Source organism: Ipomoea triloba, chromosome 3, assembly GCF_003576645.1.
Source record: "Ipomoea triloba cultivar NCNSP0323 chromosome 3, ASM357664v1".
Taxonomy (NCBI): domain Eukaryota; kingdom Viridiplantae; phylum Streptophyta; class Magnoliopsida; order Solanales; family Convolvulaceae; genus Ipomoea; species Ipomoea triloba.
In genome coordinates this window covers 23,906,489-23,927,432 of record NC_044918.1, presented here as the reverse complement: position 1 = coordinate 23,927,432, position 20,944 = coordinate 23,906,489, and the positions used below count along the sequence as shown (strand labels likewise).

At 31.4% G+C, this 20,944-nt stretch overlaps 1 protein-coding gene across 1 annotated transcript; it reads left to right on the top strand.

The window, feature by feature from the left end:
* Positions 1–12,638: 12,638 nt before the first annotated feature.
* LOC116014188 (trafficking protein particle complex subunit 2-like) lies at positions 12,639–15,931 on the top strand. Its single transcript, XM_031254188.1, has 5 exons — positions 12,639–12,864; positions 13,503–13,588; positions 13,711–13,772; positions 14,230–14,315; positions 15,656–15,931. Exons 1-5 carry the CDS (start codon positions 12,784–12,786, stop codon positions 15,746–15,748), a joined length of 408 nt encoding a protein of 135 aa, XP_031110048.1. The 5' UTR covers positions 12,639–12,783; the 3' UTR covers positions 15,749–15,931.
* Positions 15,932–20,944: the final 5,013 nt, after the last annotated feature.

Here is a 20,944-nt window from a genome sequence, read left to right as displayed (position 1 = left end):
CAATGCAATTGGCATGTTAGAGTCATCTATAATAGGACTGGTAATTCTCCACCCCTATCCAAACCCATGTTCTCCTTAAGAGGACTTGAAGTTGAGTCAATGCCTTGGCCACATGTTGGTTGTGATCCGTGCTCTAACTCCTATATTTTATTCTTCCTAGTGTAAACTTGAAAATTATCAGTAGCAAGTTGTGGAGCCACTAAAGTAATGGGTACGGGAGACTGAATAGGTACTGGATAAGAGCCATGAGATCGAATAGGCACCGGAGAAAAGACATCTAGTGGTATAGAGGACTGGATAGGCACCGCAGAAGAAACATCAAGTGTGGGTGACTCTTGTGCAGAACCAATAACCACAGGTTGATAAGACATGGGTTGAGAAGAATTTAGTGACTCTGAATGGACAAAGGGTACAAACTCTAGAAAGGACTCCCAATTTTGATGTTCATAAATGCTCTCTCCCTGAACATGAGATTTGGGATAGAATGATATATGTTCAAAGAAAGATACATCAATAGTGGTGTAGAACTTTTTGGTGGATGGAGAATAACACTTGTATCCTTTTTGTGCTAGGGAATATCCTAGAAAAATACACTTATTGGCTCTAGGATCAAATTTGCTACGATGTTGGGGATACACATGAACAAATGCGGTGCAACCAAATACCTTGAGTGGTAAATCAGTTGATATTGCATGTATGTGAGGAAAACATTGCAGAAGAAGTTGACGTGAGTTTTTAAAATTAAGGACTCTAGATGGCATACAGTTAATGAGATAAGTGTCTGTGGGAATGGCTTCCCTCCAAAAATAATTAGGAACATGAGAAGAAAACATAAGGCACCGGGCAACTTTCGAAAGATGTCTATTCTTTCGTTCAGCCACCCCATTTTGTTGGGGGGATGTTGACGCAAGAGCTTATATGGATAATCCCATGACTTTGCAGATAGGTATTAAGACTACTAGTGAAGTATTCTCTATCATTGTCTGACTTGAGTTTCTGAATCTTAGAGTTATATAGGTTTTGGACCATAAGATTGAAGGTTTGAAAATTTTTCCCAACCTCTAACTTGTCTCTCATAAGAAAAACCCAAGTTACCCGTGTATGATCATCAACAAATGTCACAAACCATCGAGTGCCGGAAACATTTTTTATCCGTGAGGGACCCCACACATCACTATGAATCAATGAAAAAGCAGTGAAAGGTTTGTATGGAATTTGAGGATAAACATTTCGAGTATGCTTAGCAATCTGACAGATTTCACAATGAAAAGATGTTGGAGTTTTAATGATAAATAGTTTTGGAAACAATTTAGCAAGGTACACAAAGCTAGGATAACCAAGACGATAATGTAACAATATGATTTCACTATCTTTATTGATATTGAAATTGGACACAAGAAAAGATTCTAACATACTCTGAGATTGGGCACAACTTGCTTGAGAAACTTCATTTGAGGATCGACATCATGAGAAGATATAGAGCCCGGAGCACAGTTTAGCACTAACAATCATCTTTCCCGATTTCAAGTCCTGAAAAACACACAAGTTTGGATAAAATTTAGTAACACATTGAAGATCACGAGCCAATTTGCTAATGGACAAAAGATTAGAATCCAAGTCTGGAACATGTAGAACAAAGTCAAGATGCAACTCTTTAGTAAGTTGAACGGAACCTGTCCCAACAATTTTTGAACCTAAACCATTAGCAATACAGGCAAATGATTGACCACTACTTGGCTTGTAATTTTGGAGAAGAATAGCATCTCTAGTCATGTGATCAGACACACCTGTGTCAACTATCCACGACTTCATTCCTCCTTTGTTAACAATAAAGGTTGTATGTGGATCTGTTTCAACAACCAGACTAGTCCTAGTAACGCTACCATTACCACTAAGGTTTGGAGTTTCTAAAGTACCTCCAGCTTCTGTTGTAGTGATGTTGGAAGTTTGTGATGAGGTCATTCTGTATTTTGTCGTGACTTGAGAATTGAGAAAAAAAAAGCTAATAAAAATTGGTCTGAATATACTAGGGTTTAGAAACCTGGCTCTGATGCCATGAAGAAAATCTGAAATTCTTACTTACAAAAATGGTGTGATTACAGTAGTATATATACAATCTACTCTAATCTATACTATATATAAAAGCATTATCCTCCTCCCAAATTTTCCCGCCCAAACTTAGTGGCATTTTAGTAAAATCATTTATTTTATTCATTTATTATTTTATTAATTATTCATATATATTTATTCATAAAATCAGTCAATTGCTAAGAACATACCAATTTCATACCCCAATTTCATTACCTATAATTGATTAATTATTCATATACATTTTTGGTAATATGGTAATATTGTTAATATTAATTGGTGATTGGTGATATATTCATAATCTATACTATATATTCGTAAACATATATATTATTCTTAATCAAATCAAATTATGTATTGTAATCTATACTATATGTATAAAATATATTATTTTATATTACTATATTATAATTATAATTATAATATTATAATATTATTTTGTAACATCCATACTATTATTTTGAAACCTGCATTATATTATAATATTATAATATATTTTCATATATTTTATATGTATAGATTAAAATATATTTTGAAATGGCATTTAAAAATTATGAAAAATATATTCTAATCTATATGTATAAAATATAATATTTTATATTAAAAGAACAAAAAAAATGTAAAAAAAAAAGTCTCTAGATCGGTGAAAAAAGGCATGAAGCACGTGTTACTATGAAAGTTATACATCTTTATAATAATAATAATAATGATAATAATAATAATTGATGGTTTCCCGTTCTTCAGGCGATCGGCTGGCGGGCCAACACTACCGAAAAATTGCAAGAACAACAAGTATATTTTAGTATAAACTCTTAAATCTCTTAGTCTCTTCTTTTATTGTCAATCTGCCCCCCTTTCAAAGGATCCGCACAGCTATATATCTTAGGCACCTGGACGGTTACATATTAAATCTCCTAATTAATGTCGCAGGTAATGGCTCATAAAATACATTAAATACATATAATGATAGGCGTTTGAACATAAATATCCGTTGATTCTCTTAAGCCTTCGTCTTTATGGATTGTTTCCCAGAGGTCCGTCGACGATCGACCGAGAGCTTCATGTATCCAGTCAAACAACTCCTTCTGATCGGCCGGCCTTCAAGGGAGTCGGGATGAGTCTTGAATGTTCAGGACATTGATGCTTATTGGCTTCTCCTTCCGATCGACCGACCTCCAAAGGAGTCGGGATGAGTCTCGAATGTTCAGGACATTGATGCTTATTGGCTTCTTCCGATCGACCGACCTCCAAAGGAATCGGGATGAGTTTTGAATGTTCAGGACATTGATGCTTATTGACTTCTCCTTCCGATCGACCGACCTCCATGGGGTAGGGATGGGCCTTGAATGTTCAGAACATTGATGCTTATTGGCTTCTCCTTCCTACCGACCGATTCATCCAACCAGACACCCTTATATACCATCAATAATAATAATAATAATAATAATAATAATAATAATAATAACAAATTATAATTTATACGTAGGATTATTACAAATTTCATTTAGAATTAATAATTAAAAATGTTAAGTAATTAATTATACTTTCCTTTTGAAAAATTAACAAATCTATAATTCTCATCATTTCTACCTATAAATACAATGGATTGTTGATTTTGAAAATCATAATTCTTCAATTTGCACTGTCTGTCTCTTCTTCCCGTTCTATGTGAAATCATATATTGGCGGCTCTCTTATTTTCTTCTTCCACCGTCCTGTAAATAGAATGGATTGGTGTTGCATACATTATAATATCAATTATAATATCATTTTTCAATATCAATTTTATGATAATTATTATTTGTTGAAGCACAAGATTGCTTTTGTTTTAATACTTTGACATTAGTCTCAGTGTTTATACTTCGATTTATGTATGTGTATGAAATATTTGTCGCAGTATGAACACATGGTGTTGATGGAGTTACTAAACAAGGGTCATCTAGAGCCTGTCNAACAAGGGTCATCTAGAGCCGGAGAAGAAAATATGCAAAGGAGTCGGTGACGACCAGAAGAAACGAGGGGTTTGACTGGTGATGTTTTTTGAATTCAATAAAAGAATAGCACACTTTTTAATTGTAAAATCCAATGTTTCCTTAGAACATTTATGTATTTGATTTTGAAGTAATTATTATTTTTGTTTATCAATTTACCTTACGATATTGTATGGCATATATATATATATATATATATATATNAGTTACTAAACAAGGGTCATCTAGAGCCGGAGAAGAAAATATGCAAAGGAGTCGGTGACGACCAGAAGAAACGAGGGGTTTGACTGGTGATGTTTTTTGAATTCAATAAAAGAATAGCACACTTTTTAATTGTAAAATCCAATGTTTCCTTAGAACATTTATGTATTTGATTTTGAAGTAATTATTATTTTTGTTTATCAATTTACCTTACGATATTGTATGGCATATATATATATATATATATATATATATGCTTTCCTCCTCATTTTCTTCTTTTTCTTAACTTTTTAATCACTTTTATTAATACCTAATAATAATTACCATAAATACTTATTAATAAATGTAAATTTATATTAGATAATTATATTAATTATTATTAATTATTAAAGAAACTATAATTTATGTGTACTATCTTAATTATATCTTAATTATAAAAATTCTACCTAATAATTTTAATATTACAAGGGACACAATAAATATTGTAAATAATGTTTAATAATTGTCAATCTGTATTAGGCAATAAAAACTAATACTTAATTATTAAGTCAATTATAAAATTTTTTGTACAATAGACACATTATATTTTTTAATTATTTTNCAATTATAAAATTTTTTGTACAATAGACACATTATATTTTTTAATTATTTTGGTTTGATAATATTATTTCTTATTCATAAAAAATTAAAGCAATACTTTTAGTACTACGGATGTGACTATTATCTTAATTATTAAGCATATATATTTAGCTTAGTAATAAAACGAGTTAAAATATATGAATTATAGTAGCATGATAATCAATTAGTAAGACAATTATATTAGGCAATTTAATTAATAATTTACTTTTTAAATTATATCATCTTTTTAATTATGAATATTTTCCTAAAGTATATACACAAATTATACTAATAAATATAGAGTTAAAATTGTGTATATAAAAACAATATGCTCCTCCCAAATTTTTCCACCCAAACTTAGTGGCATTTTAATAAAATCATTTATTTTATTCATTTATTATTTTATTAATTATCCCTATATATTTATTCATAAAATCAGTCAATTGCTAAGAACATACCAATTGCATACCCCAATTTCATTCACCTATGATTGATTAATTATCCATATATATTTATGGTAATATGGTAATATTGTTAATATTAATTGGTGATTGGTGATATATTCATAATTTATACTATATATTCGTAAATATATATATTATTCTTAATCAAATCAAATTATGTTTTGTTATGTTTAAGATATTGCATTATCTAACATTCATACCTATTAATCATCGTTTAAAAATTAGAAAAAAATATATTCTAATCTATATGTATAAAATATATTATTTTATATTACTATATTATAATTATAATATTATAATATTATTTTGTAACACCCATATTATTATTTTGTAACCTCCATTATATTATAATATTATAATATATTTTCATATATTTTATACGTATAGATTAGAATATATTTTGAAATGACATTTAAAAATTAGGAAAAATATATTCTAATCTATATGTATAAAATACATAAATACATAAGTTACATTAACACTGCAGAAGGTCGAACATATTTAATATATAATAATAATATTTTTTGTATATACGAATTGATATTCATGTTAACGAAAAATAATTAATTTAGTGTAATTGACTAATAATAATTGCCTAATAATTATTATGGTAATTAAGCTAAATATTGGTCGTTCAATTTATTTTTATACTCTGTAATAATTAAAGTTAAATTATTTCTCATTTTTCCATATTTATTTTTGTAATAATATAATTACTTAAGTTATACGGAGTATTAAATATTGATCTTTTAAAGATAATTGTAAACAAACAAGTCATATATTATTCAATTAATTGAGTGATACTTTTGCACTAATCTTATAATCAAATAAATGTACATATTCAATATTAGATTTTTAAAAATAATTTTATCTTTAATTTTATTATCTAAATAAATAATAAAAAAATTTATCAGTGAATCGCACGGGTAATTGGACAATTATTTGCTCTAATTCAAGCAAAGAAAACATCAAAAAACATAATCAATCCAACCAATTTCATCAATTGCGCTATATAATATTCGATGCTATAATTTATATAATTGTATATCGATCCAAATATTCTTAAAGTATTATAACAAATTCATTTCGTGCAACGCACGGGCGAAAATACTAGTATAGGAAAAAACTAATTAGCTTAATTTTTCTCTTAAACAATGCTAACTGAAAATCAAGAAGACGATTTTTAGGAGATATTAAAAATCACCTTCAATCTCTCTGTTATTCCTAAAATATTTCCCTAAAATAAATTCCCTAACTTTGACACCCTACTATTCAACAAATAATAATAATAATAATAATAATAATAATAATAATAAGAGTTAATTCCACTTTTGGTCCTAGATTTATATGTGGTAATCCAGTTTTAATCATTTTTTATTAGAACATCCATATTTGGTCCTAGTATTATTATGACATGACCATTTTTAGTCCTCTATCAACAAAACAGTTGTAATGTCGTTAAATATAAAGGCATTTCAGTCTTCAATTATAGATTTTTTCAAAAAAATAAACATAAAAATATAGCGGGGTCAATTTACTTTGTATAAAAATGATCGAAAACCATTGTATTTAACGACATTTCAACAATTTTGTTGACGGAGGACCAAAAGTGGTCATGCCACAATAATAATAGGACCAAATGTGGATGTTTTTATAAAAAATGACTAAAAGTGGAATGTCACCTATAAATCTAGGACCAAAAATGGAATTAACTCTAATAATAATAATAATAATAATAACAATAACAATAACAATAACAATAACAATAACAATAAAGAATTAAATCTAAGTCACTTGATGCCTGTTCCTTCGTTCAATTGATTAAATTTTTTATTTGATTTCTTTATAGCTTGTTTTCTGCTTTGTACTTTTGTTGTTTGCCGCAATTGTTCTTTACCTCACAATTAGTACTTAATAGTATGTTTGAACTATTTTTTTGAACAAACAGTATATTTGAACTATGAATTGTTATTTTGTTATATAATGTTTAAATTTTGAATATAGATTATGTGATTATGTGATAGTATGTTCGGAAAATTAAGAAATGTTAAAATTGGGGATCTTAAATCGAACCAAATACTGAACCGAATTAAATCCGAACCTAAACCGAACCGTTTCAAATCGAACCAAACTCTAATGTTAAACGGAATGATTTAATTTTTTTAAAATCAAAACTGAAACCGAAAAAAAACCTAACCGAAACCCGAAACGCTCACCCCTAGCGGAAACCACAATATGCGAAGCTGAAATCTGCCACCGAAGTCTGGTGTATGATCTGCAACCTGGAGCTATCGCCGAAATGGAATCCTGCTAGTACGAACTGCCAGCTGGGATACGAACAGAAAGCGAAAAGAAACAAATGGAAATAACTGTGCTCCATAGTCATAACCCAAAAGCTAAGTGCTCTTTTTCCTATGAAAAATATATATGCGTATATTTATGCCATTTATTATTTGGTGCAAGTCAACATATGAATCTGCCTTTATCATCATCTTAATCTTGTTTGATTTTAAGACTTTGATAATTGAACTGTTCAGATTTAAGTTTTTGAGCATGCTTGTATGACTCTGTTAATGTAGTACCTGTTCATAACTACTTTCTCAACCTACTCAACCTACTGAAGCACAAAGAGTCAACAATTGCTGAGGTTCGAATCCACTCCCATCATCCATATGGGAGTGTAAACCGGGACACCGGGTGCCACTAGATCACAAGGTCTTTTGGCACTTTTCTGGGTTTATTTTTGCGTGATTTGACTTAAATTTCTCATAGTTTCTTCCTCTAAGGTTACCCATCTAGCTTAGGCATTAATCGCTGCTATTATTGTTATTAATACTATTAGGCCAACCCAATAGTTAAACTTTGGTGTAGTTTTTGAGGAGTGTGATTAGGACAGAGAAAATGAGGTGAAAGAAAAAAATAAAAGTAAAAAATAAAACAAAGGATAAAATTGAAAAAAATAATAATAAAAAAAATAATAGTATTTACGCGCCCAAGGGCGCACTGCACGCGCCCGCTGGGCGCTCAATTTGCGCACAACGCACGGCTTTTCTTACTCTGCAAACAGAAATGGGACCCACAATCTCTGCAAAATCCCATTTCTTGCAGGGCAACCTCATTTTTTCTCTCTCCATTCTCACTCATCCAACTTTTCTTAGATTTTGTGCCAAAACCCACAATTGGGAAAGGCCTTAGTAACTGCTTATTAGTTAGTGGCTAGTACTTTGTATTATATACTCGTTATGAGTATGAGGAAGAAACTCTAATCAAATGCAATAAGTTAGTTATGTGGCTATAAATTGACTCTTTGTGCTTCAACAGGTTGAGAAAGTATAGATGAACATGAACAGATATTACAATGTAATAGGGTCAGTTTTATTAAAAAAAAAAAAAAAAAAATTGACTGTAGGATACTTGGGTTGTAAATCCTCTATCCTCAAATCCTAGCAGTCGACGAGCAGTCCTTAAACGCTAGCAAGAGACCCAACCTACACATGAGTGAGCATCCTGACCACTTAATTCTTTTATGATATACACATGAATGTTTAGTACGGTCTTTGGGTTGCATAACATGTGCATAATATGAGCATATTTGCCTGGTGCATGCATATATATGCTATATAATAATGCAGTTTTTATTATATGTTCATATAAGAACATAATATCAATGGATTTTTGTTATATATCTATTATATTAGTTTGCATATGATTGCATTAAATATGTTAATTTGATCTGCCTCATTCTGATGTAGCCAAAAGAGATATTGAGTTGGCTTTTGATGCCTATAATTATATGCTATGGGTCATAAAAGTTGAGATTTATCTCACATTCGATAAATAAACTTGATAGCTACAATATAACTTGATAACTACAATATGGAGTGAGCTTTTCTTGGGTTTCATGCATACCGCAAAATAGGGACATGGTTTTATCGGATTGCACATGTTGTTGCTAAACCTTAGCTCGCTCTTCTGATAGCGATTATATTATATGAGTCTAAATATTTTGATCTATCACATCATATGCCTTAAGTGGAGTTGTAGTATTGAACTATAAATAAGTTTTGCCCAGAAGGCGACAAGTCATAGCACAGATTAGAGATAACACCACTAAGACGGTTTCCCCAATGCAAAATTGACTTGGTATTGTTTTAAACGTCAATTGATGGTGCTAATTTGTTAAAAAAATTATTTCACATGAGTATTGAGCATTTAAACAAAATGATAGTGCTAATTTCTAATAAGGTCTGGAAGACCTCGAATGGGGATTGATTTTTAATTTCGGTGACTAATGACTCATGACTTGAGTGTTATGCTATTTTATAAAAAATATTGTATGATCGTGTCACAAGGTGATACGTGATATAATTATTTTCGATGTTATGTGCTTGAAAGTCATAAGTGAATCACATCATGTTGGTTTGCCTGAAGTAAACAAGTTGTGAATTGAATATTTTATGTTGATGACCATTCAACAGTTGAGAAAAAGGATTTTAGAGATCCTGAATGGTCTCACCATCTATATATCTTTTTGACACTTAACCTCATTACGATAGTTGAGTACTCTTATAATTTCATTTAATGTGGATGTTTTTTATTTTGAACATATGTGTATATACTTATTAGTACTCCATATGTTGCGATTCTTTTAAGATTTTAAAGACCCAAATTCTTTTAAATAATGGCATGAGCAATTGGGTCACTTAGGGCAAACATAATGAGTGAGATATTAGAATTTCTTATCCACATGAGTATTTTATAAAGTATGTGTGAAGGAGAAATTACCAAATTATTTGTTTTGGGGATATCGAACATGATATACTTCTGTATTGAATCCAAATCTAACTCACTGCATATCATAACTATTCCCTCATACACCTAATACGTGGTTCAAAATTGAACATTTCCCTATTTGTGTTATTTTTAGTGTACGTGCAGTTTATTTTCATATGTCACCACCATAGCGTATCTCTAAGGGTTATCAAAGAAACTAGTTATATATGTTGGTTATAAACCTCCGTGTCTGTTGTTTAAATACCTAGAGTCCATGATAAGGGATCATTATATAATTAGGTACGCTGACTGCATACTTAATGAAGATTATTTCTCTGCATTAGGGGAAGATAAGAGTCCAAATTTTAATAGAATGCCGAGAAATTCAATGGAACGAAAAGATCTTCATTATTTAAATCCACGTACTAGTTAGACTGAACTGGAAGTTCAGGAGATAATCAATCTGCCAAATATATCTACTGATCATAAAAGAGTGACTAGGTCTGGTATACCTTCCCCAACTTGGACCAAATATATTTACCGATACTCCTTGACGCCAGAAGTGTAGGAGATCTATCGGTGTAAGTGATAAAAAGCATAGTACTAGATCTAGTAAAGAAACTTTGTCACTCTTGAAATATCTTGAAGAATTATGTCTTGAAGACGTTCGTCCAGAAGGCGAAAACCCCAGTAAACTTATAGGTATACCGAATAATCATAACACTGGGATGCGGAACGAACAAATCTGAATGTTTTTGGGAATGACTAGAATCTGGTTGACTTAGATGTTGCCATGAACATTTATGAATATGGGAGAAATTTGTGATACAAATATTATAGTTGTCGACAACACAATTGCCTTTACAATTGCTCTTGTTATATGACAATCTAGATCCAGAGTTAGGCACCGAGGTGCCTCTATTCATTATATAAAGGATCGGAGCAATTAAGGCATAGCTCAACTCGCTAAAATATATTCTCTTTATAACACGTACACCATTGAATGTTATCCCGACCTGTTGGTTACAAATGGGTTTTGGTACGTAAGAAGCTAAGGGTTCACGCAGAGACTCATAATTGATTTTAGCAAAATATATTTTCCCACCGTAGATGGCATTAAGTTCCGCTATTTAATATCATTGGCAGTAAATAGCAAATTTATATATGCAGCTAATATTTATTTCGATAAGTCCATGAAGGATTTAATGTTCTCAAAATGAGAAAAATGAAAAACGCAACACGTATATTATTAAATTGCAAATTAAAGATCTTTATGACCTGAAAAGTAAATAATTGACTAAGTGTTTTTTTCCTCTTGAAGAAGGAATATGTAGACAATATATGTCATTATGTGCTCATTAAGGAGTTGCTAATGGAGTTATTTATCTATTTACTTGGTCCATATGAATGATATAAATACAATGAAATATATAAAGAGCTTAATGATGTTAGCTCATGCCATGACTAAAGATGGAGTTTTGAAATGAAAGACTTAGGAAACCCAAGTATTAATTCTATATGAAGATCGAGCTTTTCCTTGAAGAGTTTTATACACCAGTTAGCCTACTTGAAAAATGTCTTGAAGATTTTTATCTGTCACACTAACGGTTGTCCAATCTCTTGAATTAGATAAGGAACTATTTAGACTCGAAGAGTATAATAAGGATATTTGGGACCAAAAGCCCATTACTTCATTGTTGTTGGAGCACTAGTTTAGGACCAGAAGTTCCATAATCGCGTCAGGCCTGATATTGTATTTGCGATGAAATTGCTAGTAACATTAGTGCTCTCCTACAATGAAATATTGGAATAGTGTTAACGCGTCCTCGTGTATCTTCGAGTTACAAAAGATGTTGACATTTATGTGAGAAACCAATATGTGGTTTAGATATGCTATTTTGTTTGATCCCATAATGTCAAGTTCTGAACTGGTTACTCTATGATTTTACCCTCAGTGTTTTATTTGATGATAGTAAAGCTCGTGTTACACAAATGATAAATAAGTATGTTTAAGAATATTAGACAAAACATATATATTGTCAAGATGCAACACACGTGAGCTCTAGAAGAGTCAAGAGGATGTTATACAGAATGTTCACTCTAGTGACAATCTTGAAAATTGTATCATATTCTTTTCTACACTTATCTTAGGACAATGTTTTATGATATTAGAATGTGTAGACTTTGAAGATTGTTACTTTCAGGGGGTGTTATTCACTGGAACCAATCTTGAAGGTTGGACTTGAATAATCGTGAAGATTGGATCTTGGAGAACAACAGTTTTACTCTTTTTTCTTTAATTAAAGGATTTTTAACGAGTCAGCTAGTGCAACACATAAATACACATATATCATGTATTCTTTTCCTCAATTAATTTTTTCCCTCTAAGTTTTTTTAGTAAGGTTTTTAATGAGGCATTGGTGTAAAATATTAATTTCGTAAAAAGGGAAAGTTACGAATAAATATTAATGGGTGAACTGGCAGTTGCCGAGTTGCACGTTCGGATCTCTCTGCGGATTCTCTCATTTTTTGTATTGCAACTTACTGTCAAAGTTCACCATCACGATTACTCAATTACCGATTCTTCCTCCCCTCTTTGTTAATTTATTTATATCTTTTAAGGTTTGGGGATTCGAGGAGACGAAAGGGATGGCGAGTACGGCGTGTTTTATGATTGTAAGCAGGAACGACATTCCCATCTACGAAGCCGAAGTTGGAACTGCACCTAAAGTATGCACTTTTCGCAAATATTTTCCTAGGTTTTAATTCGAAATTTGATGCTATGATGCTTTGTAGAGCTCTGGATCACTATTATATAACCCGGATCGGTTTGAGAAAATGCATGATTTTTTGTTGAAAATGCTCTATGATCTGCACAATAGGAAAATAAAGAAAGGAACATTTCAAATTCCTAGGCAATTACGCGCTCACTGTAGTTGGTAATGTGGTTTAGAATCAAATTGGCTATGAAAATTACTGCAAAGTAAAGATATTCGTTTTAGATCAAGTTTGATCTTTATTATGAATTTCTTATGAAAGAAAAAATTAGTTGAAGTTTAGGGGGTAAGTAGTGGAGTACATTTGATCTAAAACGGCACCGGGTTTAAATTTTGATTTTGACAATAACACTATTCTCTTGTAGTATGAGATAAAAGTGAGGGTACACATGCTCTGATATACATTTTACTTCAAGTTAAAGTCATATCTTTGATTGGCTTCTATCCCTGTATTTGATAGTATTGTTTTCAGTTTTTTCTTTACTGTCTGTGTTTGGGCGTCTTTCACATTAGTAAGGGTCCATATCTATCGTAGACATGTACCTTGAGCACGTATTTTGTTACCTTATTTACTAAACAATTAAATGTCAGAAAGAGGATGCTGCTCATCAGCACCAGTTCATATTACATGCCGCATTAGACATTGTGCAGGATCTGGCATGGACTACCAGTGCAATGTGAGATTCCAATCCCCAGAACCTCTGTATATGTTGTATATGTGTTATGTCATTTTAGAGTTTTTCTTATGCCTCCCTTTCATTATCTGTAAACACTCTTCTTCTCTACCTTTTTCATCCAGGTTCCTGAAGGCAAGTGACCGGTTCAATGATTTGGCAGTTTCAGTATATGTCACTGCAGGTCATATCCTACATATCATCCAATTAACTGGATGGATGCAAAATATTGAACTTTGAACTTATCATGCAAGGTGGTTTTATATTGCAAAATTTATTATCTTCATTAACCATGTAGATATTTGGGTAAAAGCCAGTAAACTTTTTATCTAAACATTATAGCTTTTAGTGTCTGGTAAAGTTCACTAGTAAGTATTCTTTTTGTCCTTAAGGCATACATCTTCTTTTTTTTTTTAGTTTATTTTTCTTTGTTCCTACCTGTGCTGATAGTCACACCAATCTAATTCCTGTCCTGTCAACAGAGTACATTTTATTCTCTAATCACATTTGCTATAAATAAATCATATGTGCAATAATATGGCTTTATCCTTGGACATCACTTTTTGTTTGCTGTTAGTGCCGTAATTTCTATCTTATAAGCTTCTTGGAAAATATTTCATGTTTTCTTTGACTATCAAGTATACATACACGACTGATGCTGCTTCACGATTCTCGCAATGATGATGGGATCAAAAGCTTCTTCCAAGAAGTTCATGAGCTTTATATAAAGGTATGCTCTTTCTGCTTCTCAAGAAGGATTTTCTTCTCTTCCATGTTTTTCTTTCCTGGTTAAATACTTATAATTAGGCTGCTGGAACTTGGTTCTGCACTTCTGCATTATCCTTTCTTTGCCCATCATAAGTTTCTGTTGTACCCAAACTTGATTGGACCTTGTTGTGAGACTCCACATCAGGACGGCTTCTCTCTTACGGACTGATAGATCTACGCTGAAACTGCTTTTAAATGAAACAACTTTTATAGGTAGGTGTAGCCAATTAGCTAATAAAATAAATGCGGAAAAGACTAAGGCCCTGTTTGGTAAATAATCAGCCTTTCAGCCAATTTTAACTTATTTGACTACTATTAGTTGTTTGACTTGGTTAAAAAATCAATATAAGTGTTTAGTTGATAAGCATTTTGTAACTCCAAAATGCTAAAAAATTGAGTAACCTTTTCAATTAGCTTTTTGAGAAAAGAAATTATACCAAACAGCTATCAGCTAATAGCTAATTTATCAAACAACTTTCTAATGTTATCAACAAATTATACCTTCTAACCCAAACAGCCAATCCAATCAGCTAATAGTCCTTTACAAAACAGGGCCTAAAGGAATATAAAGGAATACTTTTGAATATTATGATGACAAAGAAAAAGTTTGAAATGTTGTTAGAGATGACTTTGTCAGCTAGCATAGGATACATATAAAAGGCCCGAGAAAACACTCTGGTTTTCATTTCTCCTATAGATCCTAATTCCGCACCCTAGTTCTCAATATCAATCAGTCAAATCTTTCTTTTATATGGACAAAATTGTAAAGCATGTCTTTGTACAAGGAGGAACTACAAAATTATTAAACTCTATTGACATTAATGATACATGTCAGCAACGCTAAAGCATCCACATTAGTTGTGGTCTATAAGGAGTTTTTAAGGTATGATTAGGAAAGAGAATAGGTGAGGGGAAGAAAAAAAAATAAAAAAAGGAAACTGTCAATAAAAAAAAAATTAAATAAAAAACGATATTTACGCGGGCGCGTGTACTGGGCACTCATAGTGCGTGAAACGCGCGAAATGCGCAGGGACCAGAATTTTTAAAATTTTCCTCTTTTCTCTTGGGGCCCACAATAAACCCATTCTTCTGCAAATTCATTTTTACCTATTTCCTCTCTCCTTTCTCATCCAACTCACACTCTCTTACCTACATGTCATATAATGATCCAACAAAAAACCATTGATAAGGAAGTCCTAACAAGGTTTGAACAGTTTATCTGAATGTTAGTATCATCACTCACAAGGTTACATGAACGGTTCTTGCTACTGCACTGACTAATCTTTAAATTGGAATTTGCAGACTCTGCTTAATCCCCTCTACATACCTGGATCTCGAATTACATCATCTCATTTTGATACAAAGGTTAGAGCTCTTGCCAGGAAGTATCTCTGAGACTCTGCCTGAGGCTCCGATCTACAGCAGCATCATATATGTTTCTCATTTGTTCCAAGAAAATCTACACCCGGAGCTCTCTTTGCTGCAAAAGGGTATCTGTCAATTTTTTTTTGAAGGTTATTATCTATCAATTGGTTTGGTCATTTTAAAAGAATATAATATATACTTTTTTCCGGAAAATTGCATTTTTAATCATTTTATTAATAAAACATTAGGGCCGAAATTTACAATTTTAGTATAACTCAGACGAAAAGTGAGCACGGAAGGACGAAAAGTGCAATGCTAATGAGGACTTAGCATTACCAACCGAATTTTAGAATTATCATATAACTTAGGGACAGAAAATTAAATTTTTCCTATTTTTCATTATAGTGATTATACGTGTGCGTATGGAATGTGCCATTGCTAATTTGCTATTTATATTTATTTATTGATTATTCGTTAATTAATCGGTGCTCAGGATGAAGTTACATAAATTTTAAATAATATAAAACTAAAAAGGCAAAGGGTTTGGTACAACTAACATTATTCTTCCTTGTTTTTGTATATCATGACATGAAATTCTGGATTTGCAATCATAAGTGTCAACTATGCATTAGATTGATAGATTCCACTTGTCTAAGCCAAAAAATAGAAACTTAGAAACGTATAATGTATATATGACCTTGTATGGTATACGATTTTTTGTGTTAGTTTTTAATATTTTGATTCACTTTAATTGTTTGACTTGGCTAAAGAGCAAATCTTGTTTGAAGATTTATTTTAACTTTGAACAAAGATGAATTAGATCAAACTCGCCTAATACGCTTCCAAAACCAAAATGTAACATAAATTATAAATTTTACTATAGATGTAAAAATGTTTTAGTAATCAAAATTGTATGATGTAGAAATCGAAGTTAAAATTTAAAAAAAAAAATGTAAAATATTATTATAAACAATGTACATTTTTAAAATAAAAAATAGTGTGTTGCCCAAGGCATAAAGGGATCTTTTGGCAAATTATATTGGGATAAAGGCTCAAATTTTCATGTTTAGCATATTAAAAGTTCATTTTTTCGTTAATATACTAAAAATGAACTTTCCAATAATAAAAATGTAGTACAATAAATATAAACTTTGAGTATATTAAAAAAGATCTGTATGAATTGAGCTTCGTGGTTATGGATTTGAATTTGTTAAGACAATACATGAAAATATGGAGTTTTAACTTATAAATAAAGATTTAAATATATCACTAGTGTTTGCCCGTGCATCATAAATTTATATATATATATATATATATATATATATAGAAATCTGTTCAAATGTGGCTGCGCTTTTCCGTGCGGTCGGTGCTGTTCGCGCCACTCAATGTTAGAAAATGCAACAATCAATGTTAGAAAACGCACCACAATGAAAATACACAAAAACATCATAAAACACACCACACAGCCAAAATAATGCACCATAGCTCCTATGTCCCTAACATTGTGTGGTGTATATTTGTATACTTAGTGTTGTGTTTTTTGGTGATGCATATCTAATGATGCATATTTGTGTGGTGCATTTTTTAACATTGATTGATGTATATTTGTATACATAGTGGTGCAATCGCACTAACCGCACGTTAAGGGACGGCCACACCTGATTATTTCCCGAATTGCAATTCTGCAATTCCCCCGAATTACAATTCTCTTCCAACCAAACGGTGTAATTCGGCAATTCATTGAATTGCAATTCCTTTACACCCAAATTCATCCCAACCAAACAATTAAGAAACCAAAACTTCATAAAGAAAACCAAAACTACATGCAAGCTATGTTAATGAAGAGGACAAAACTAAAAATACAAACCCACAATGAGTTTCCGAAGTGGAAGCTCCACACCACACCAATGGTTTCTGAAATTATGTAATGCAGATATATAATATAATATAAAGCAATTTAAGAAGCGCCAAAAATAAGTACATAGCTGTATTTGATAACGCAGTTGGATAACACCTCCTAATCTGCAGGGCCACGCCCAAAAAATCTTTTCACTTAAGATCAACCCGCTGGTTTTTACAATTACAAGGTTCAATGAATTACAAAACTAGGTCTACCACCTATTTAAACATTAACCTTATAAGAAACCTTATGAAAAGATTACAAGTACAGTTTGAACTAATACTACCAATTAAACAAACTGTAACCAACATGGATTTTAACATAGCTTGTACTGAAATAATTTAGAGATGATTTCTCCGGATAGTACACCAATCTTTCCCTGTATTGAAGTTTCTTCGCAGCACCTTTCTTGCTATATATATATATATATATATATATATATATATATATATATATGTATTTGAAACACTGAAACTTCGATTTGTCTTCATAGTTAATGAGCCTATTTATAGTAATTGTCTTGGCCTTGATTCCTTGAATTACGTACGTATTAGCCCATCATGACATGATACCACTCTTCCATGCATTGCAAACTTGAACCACGATTTTCCTTGTTTGTTTTCTTGGCTTCCACGTACGCATGATCACACTCTGCATTTCTTTTGCTTTCCTAATTTTGCGCCATTTAGATGCATGCATTCATTTTTCTCTTTGCCATGTTGCCACTTTAAATTACATTTCCATTTCCCACGTACATTATGCATGCCTTCATCTATTCACATGCATTTTATTTTGCATTCATAATTCCCTTAATATTTGCTTCATACTTCACACATATTCACGCCACATGTACATATTATTTTCACTTCTCAACTTTGTTTGATTTTATATGCCAATTCATCATACGTAATATATCTATATACATAGTATATTACTAACAGTTTCTTTGGCTTGGAAGATATTAGCACACCGTTATACTGAACCAAAGACTGAATTTTGACAACACCAAATGTAGTCAATTTGGGTCTCGCGGAACCCAAATTCAGGCTTGTTATCGTTAGAGTAGAAGCCTCTAACTTGACTGTTAAAACTCAGAACCAGCCGATCAGCAAATTATCGACATTATAAAACAAATTCGAAAAGAAAAACTGAAACCAAGAAAATAGAGGTATGTCCGGAGTTCCGATTATACTGATGGGGAAAGAGAGTAATTTAAATGCAATTCATACTTCTATTCAAATCAAATAACAAATTTTGTTTCATTAAATTGGAGAAAAGCTGGAGCTAACGAAAATTGGTATGTAATATATCTAGAGATAGTTGAAGTGTCAATATTGAGAAAAAAGAAGTAGAAAGTTACATGCAGTTATAAAGATAGTGAAAATCTCCTTTGGATGGGAGAAGCAACTCTATGGAAAAAGTTTGAAGCTTTGCTTGTAGACAATGTGAACGAGGTGGTATAGAGTAGTGTTTTATATAAATTAAAGATATTATTACCATCTAGGAAAAAGATATCAATATAAGATAGGCTCACATGGACGGTTTCTTTTTCTCTCTCCTCCAACTTTGTCAACTTGTGTTAGGTCTCTTCTCACTTTAATTTATATTTTAATAAAGATCTAGCTTTAATTTATACTTTGATAAAGATAACAACTTAAATTAGGTATCGTCTAACTCTATATTTTGATAGAGTTAGGTTTACAAGGGCCTATCCAGACTCAACTTCCATGTTACAATACTTGAATTAATATGGTAGGGTCACGTATATGAATTGTGATCATTCAATTCTCTATTTTTTCATTGTAATATTTTTTTTTTACAAGAAGTTGATTTCAATACCATGGGAGGTTGTGAAGCATTATAAGAGTTGGGGCTATGGCAATGTACCTAATACAAAAGATAGTTTGTGGCAAAAGTTTAGGCATTGTTATTTGTTTAGCCCACATCTAAGCGTGTTGGTTAATTTGTTGGCATTGGACATGTAAGGGGCTTGCTTGGATCGGATGGTTTTGTGCAAACTTTGCTAACTTCACCAAACCAATTTTAGTTGTAGCAATAATGAAAATGTAGGCAACTCCAGCCAATTCAAGTTAATTAGTCAGATTGTTAACTTGGTAACCATAAAGAAAGTCTATTGATCTTCTCGGTTTGAGTCGATCAAGAGGAAATACTACTGACATTCTTAATTGGTTTGAGTTGGTCAACTATGGACAACCTAAATAGGTTTACCTCGTAATCATTTGCCTACTAAAATCACAATGTAAAATTTACCCAATGCTCACCTTCAGATAGTGGTTGCGAGTTTCTCACGTCACTAAAACAAATAATGTGGAAGCCATCGCAACTTTGCATCCAAGTAGGGATGGCAATGGGTCGGGGAGGGCTACATCCATCACCCGACCCACCTTATATTTTCTCGAACATCCCACCCCACTAGATACGGGTGCACACTATGGGTACCCACCATTTATCTTCTTATAATTATTAAGGAAAAATTAAACTTTTTTTCAATTAACTAATAAAAAAAATCAAGTAGCTTTTTATATTTTTAGCTTATTTGGATTATTAATAAGTTGAACAGTTATTTATCAAACATTTTACTTCAATTGTTCAACTTGGTCAAACAACTAAAGCTGGCCAAATAAGTCAAAATTAAAATTGATTGATAAATTATTTGTCAAACACCTTAAAAGAAAATATTGTTGGCACTTAATTAATTAGTTAATACAAAAATTGTACCCAAAAAACAGTTAATACAAAAATTATATAAGAAATAAGTTTAATTTAGTGTTTAGCTTTAAGAAGGTTTAAATAATGAATAAATTGTAAAGATAAAATAGTTTGAATTTTTTTTTCTAAATAATCAAATTATATGGGTGAGTGATAAGTACTCATTCTTACTATTTTTATGTGTATACAAATGTTTAAAAACTGATATCATTATACTCCTTTAAAAAAAAAATATCATTATATAGAATCAAAGAGATTTTTTACCGAATCAAATGTAGTCAAGTTGGTCTAGCATGTTAGAACATAATTTGTGTGGCTCAAATTTGCCTGAACCATTTCTACATCCTTTGCCGATATTTGCTCTGCATGTCCACACGTTCATTGTAATGCCGCAAGATGCGTACCATTACACTTCCTTATTTTTCTCTCTTTCTTTGTATAAATAGCACCATACTTGTGCTTTGTAAATTGCTCATTTCTTACATCAATTATTAATTGAATTCCTTTTGCTTCTCACGTGTTCGTATATTATATATATATATTTATTTCCAATTCTCTTTTGAGAGTTTATATATATATACATATTCAATATTTCC

Excerpts from the sequence above, each read along its gene's own strand:
- LOC116014188 (XM_031254188.1), top strand. The coding sequence starts at position 12,784 with ATGGCGAGTACGGCGTGTTTTATGATTGTAAGCAGGAACGACATTCCC. Across the intron at positions 12,865-13,502 it reads AAGTTGGAACTGCACCTAAA|AAAGAGGATGCTGCTCATCA; the intron begins GTATGCACTTTT and ends ATTAAATGTCAG. Across the intron at positions 13,773-14,229 it reads AGTATATGTCACTGCAGGTC|ATACACGACTGATGCTGCTT; the intron begins ATATCCTACATA and ends TATCAAGTATAC.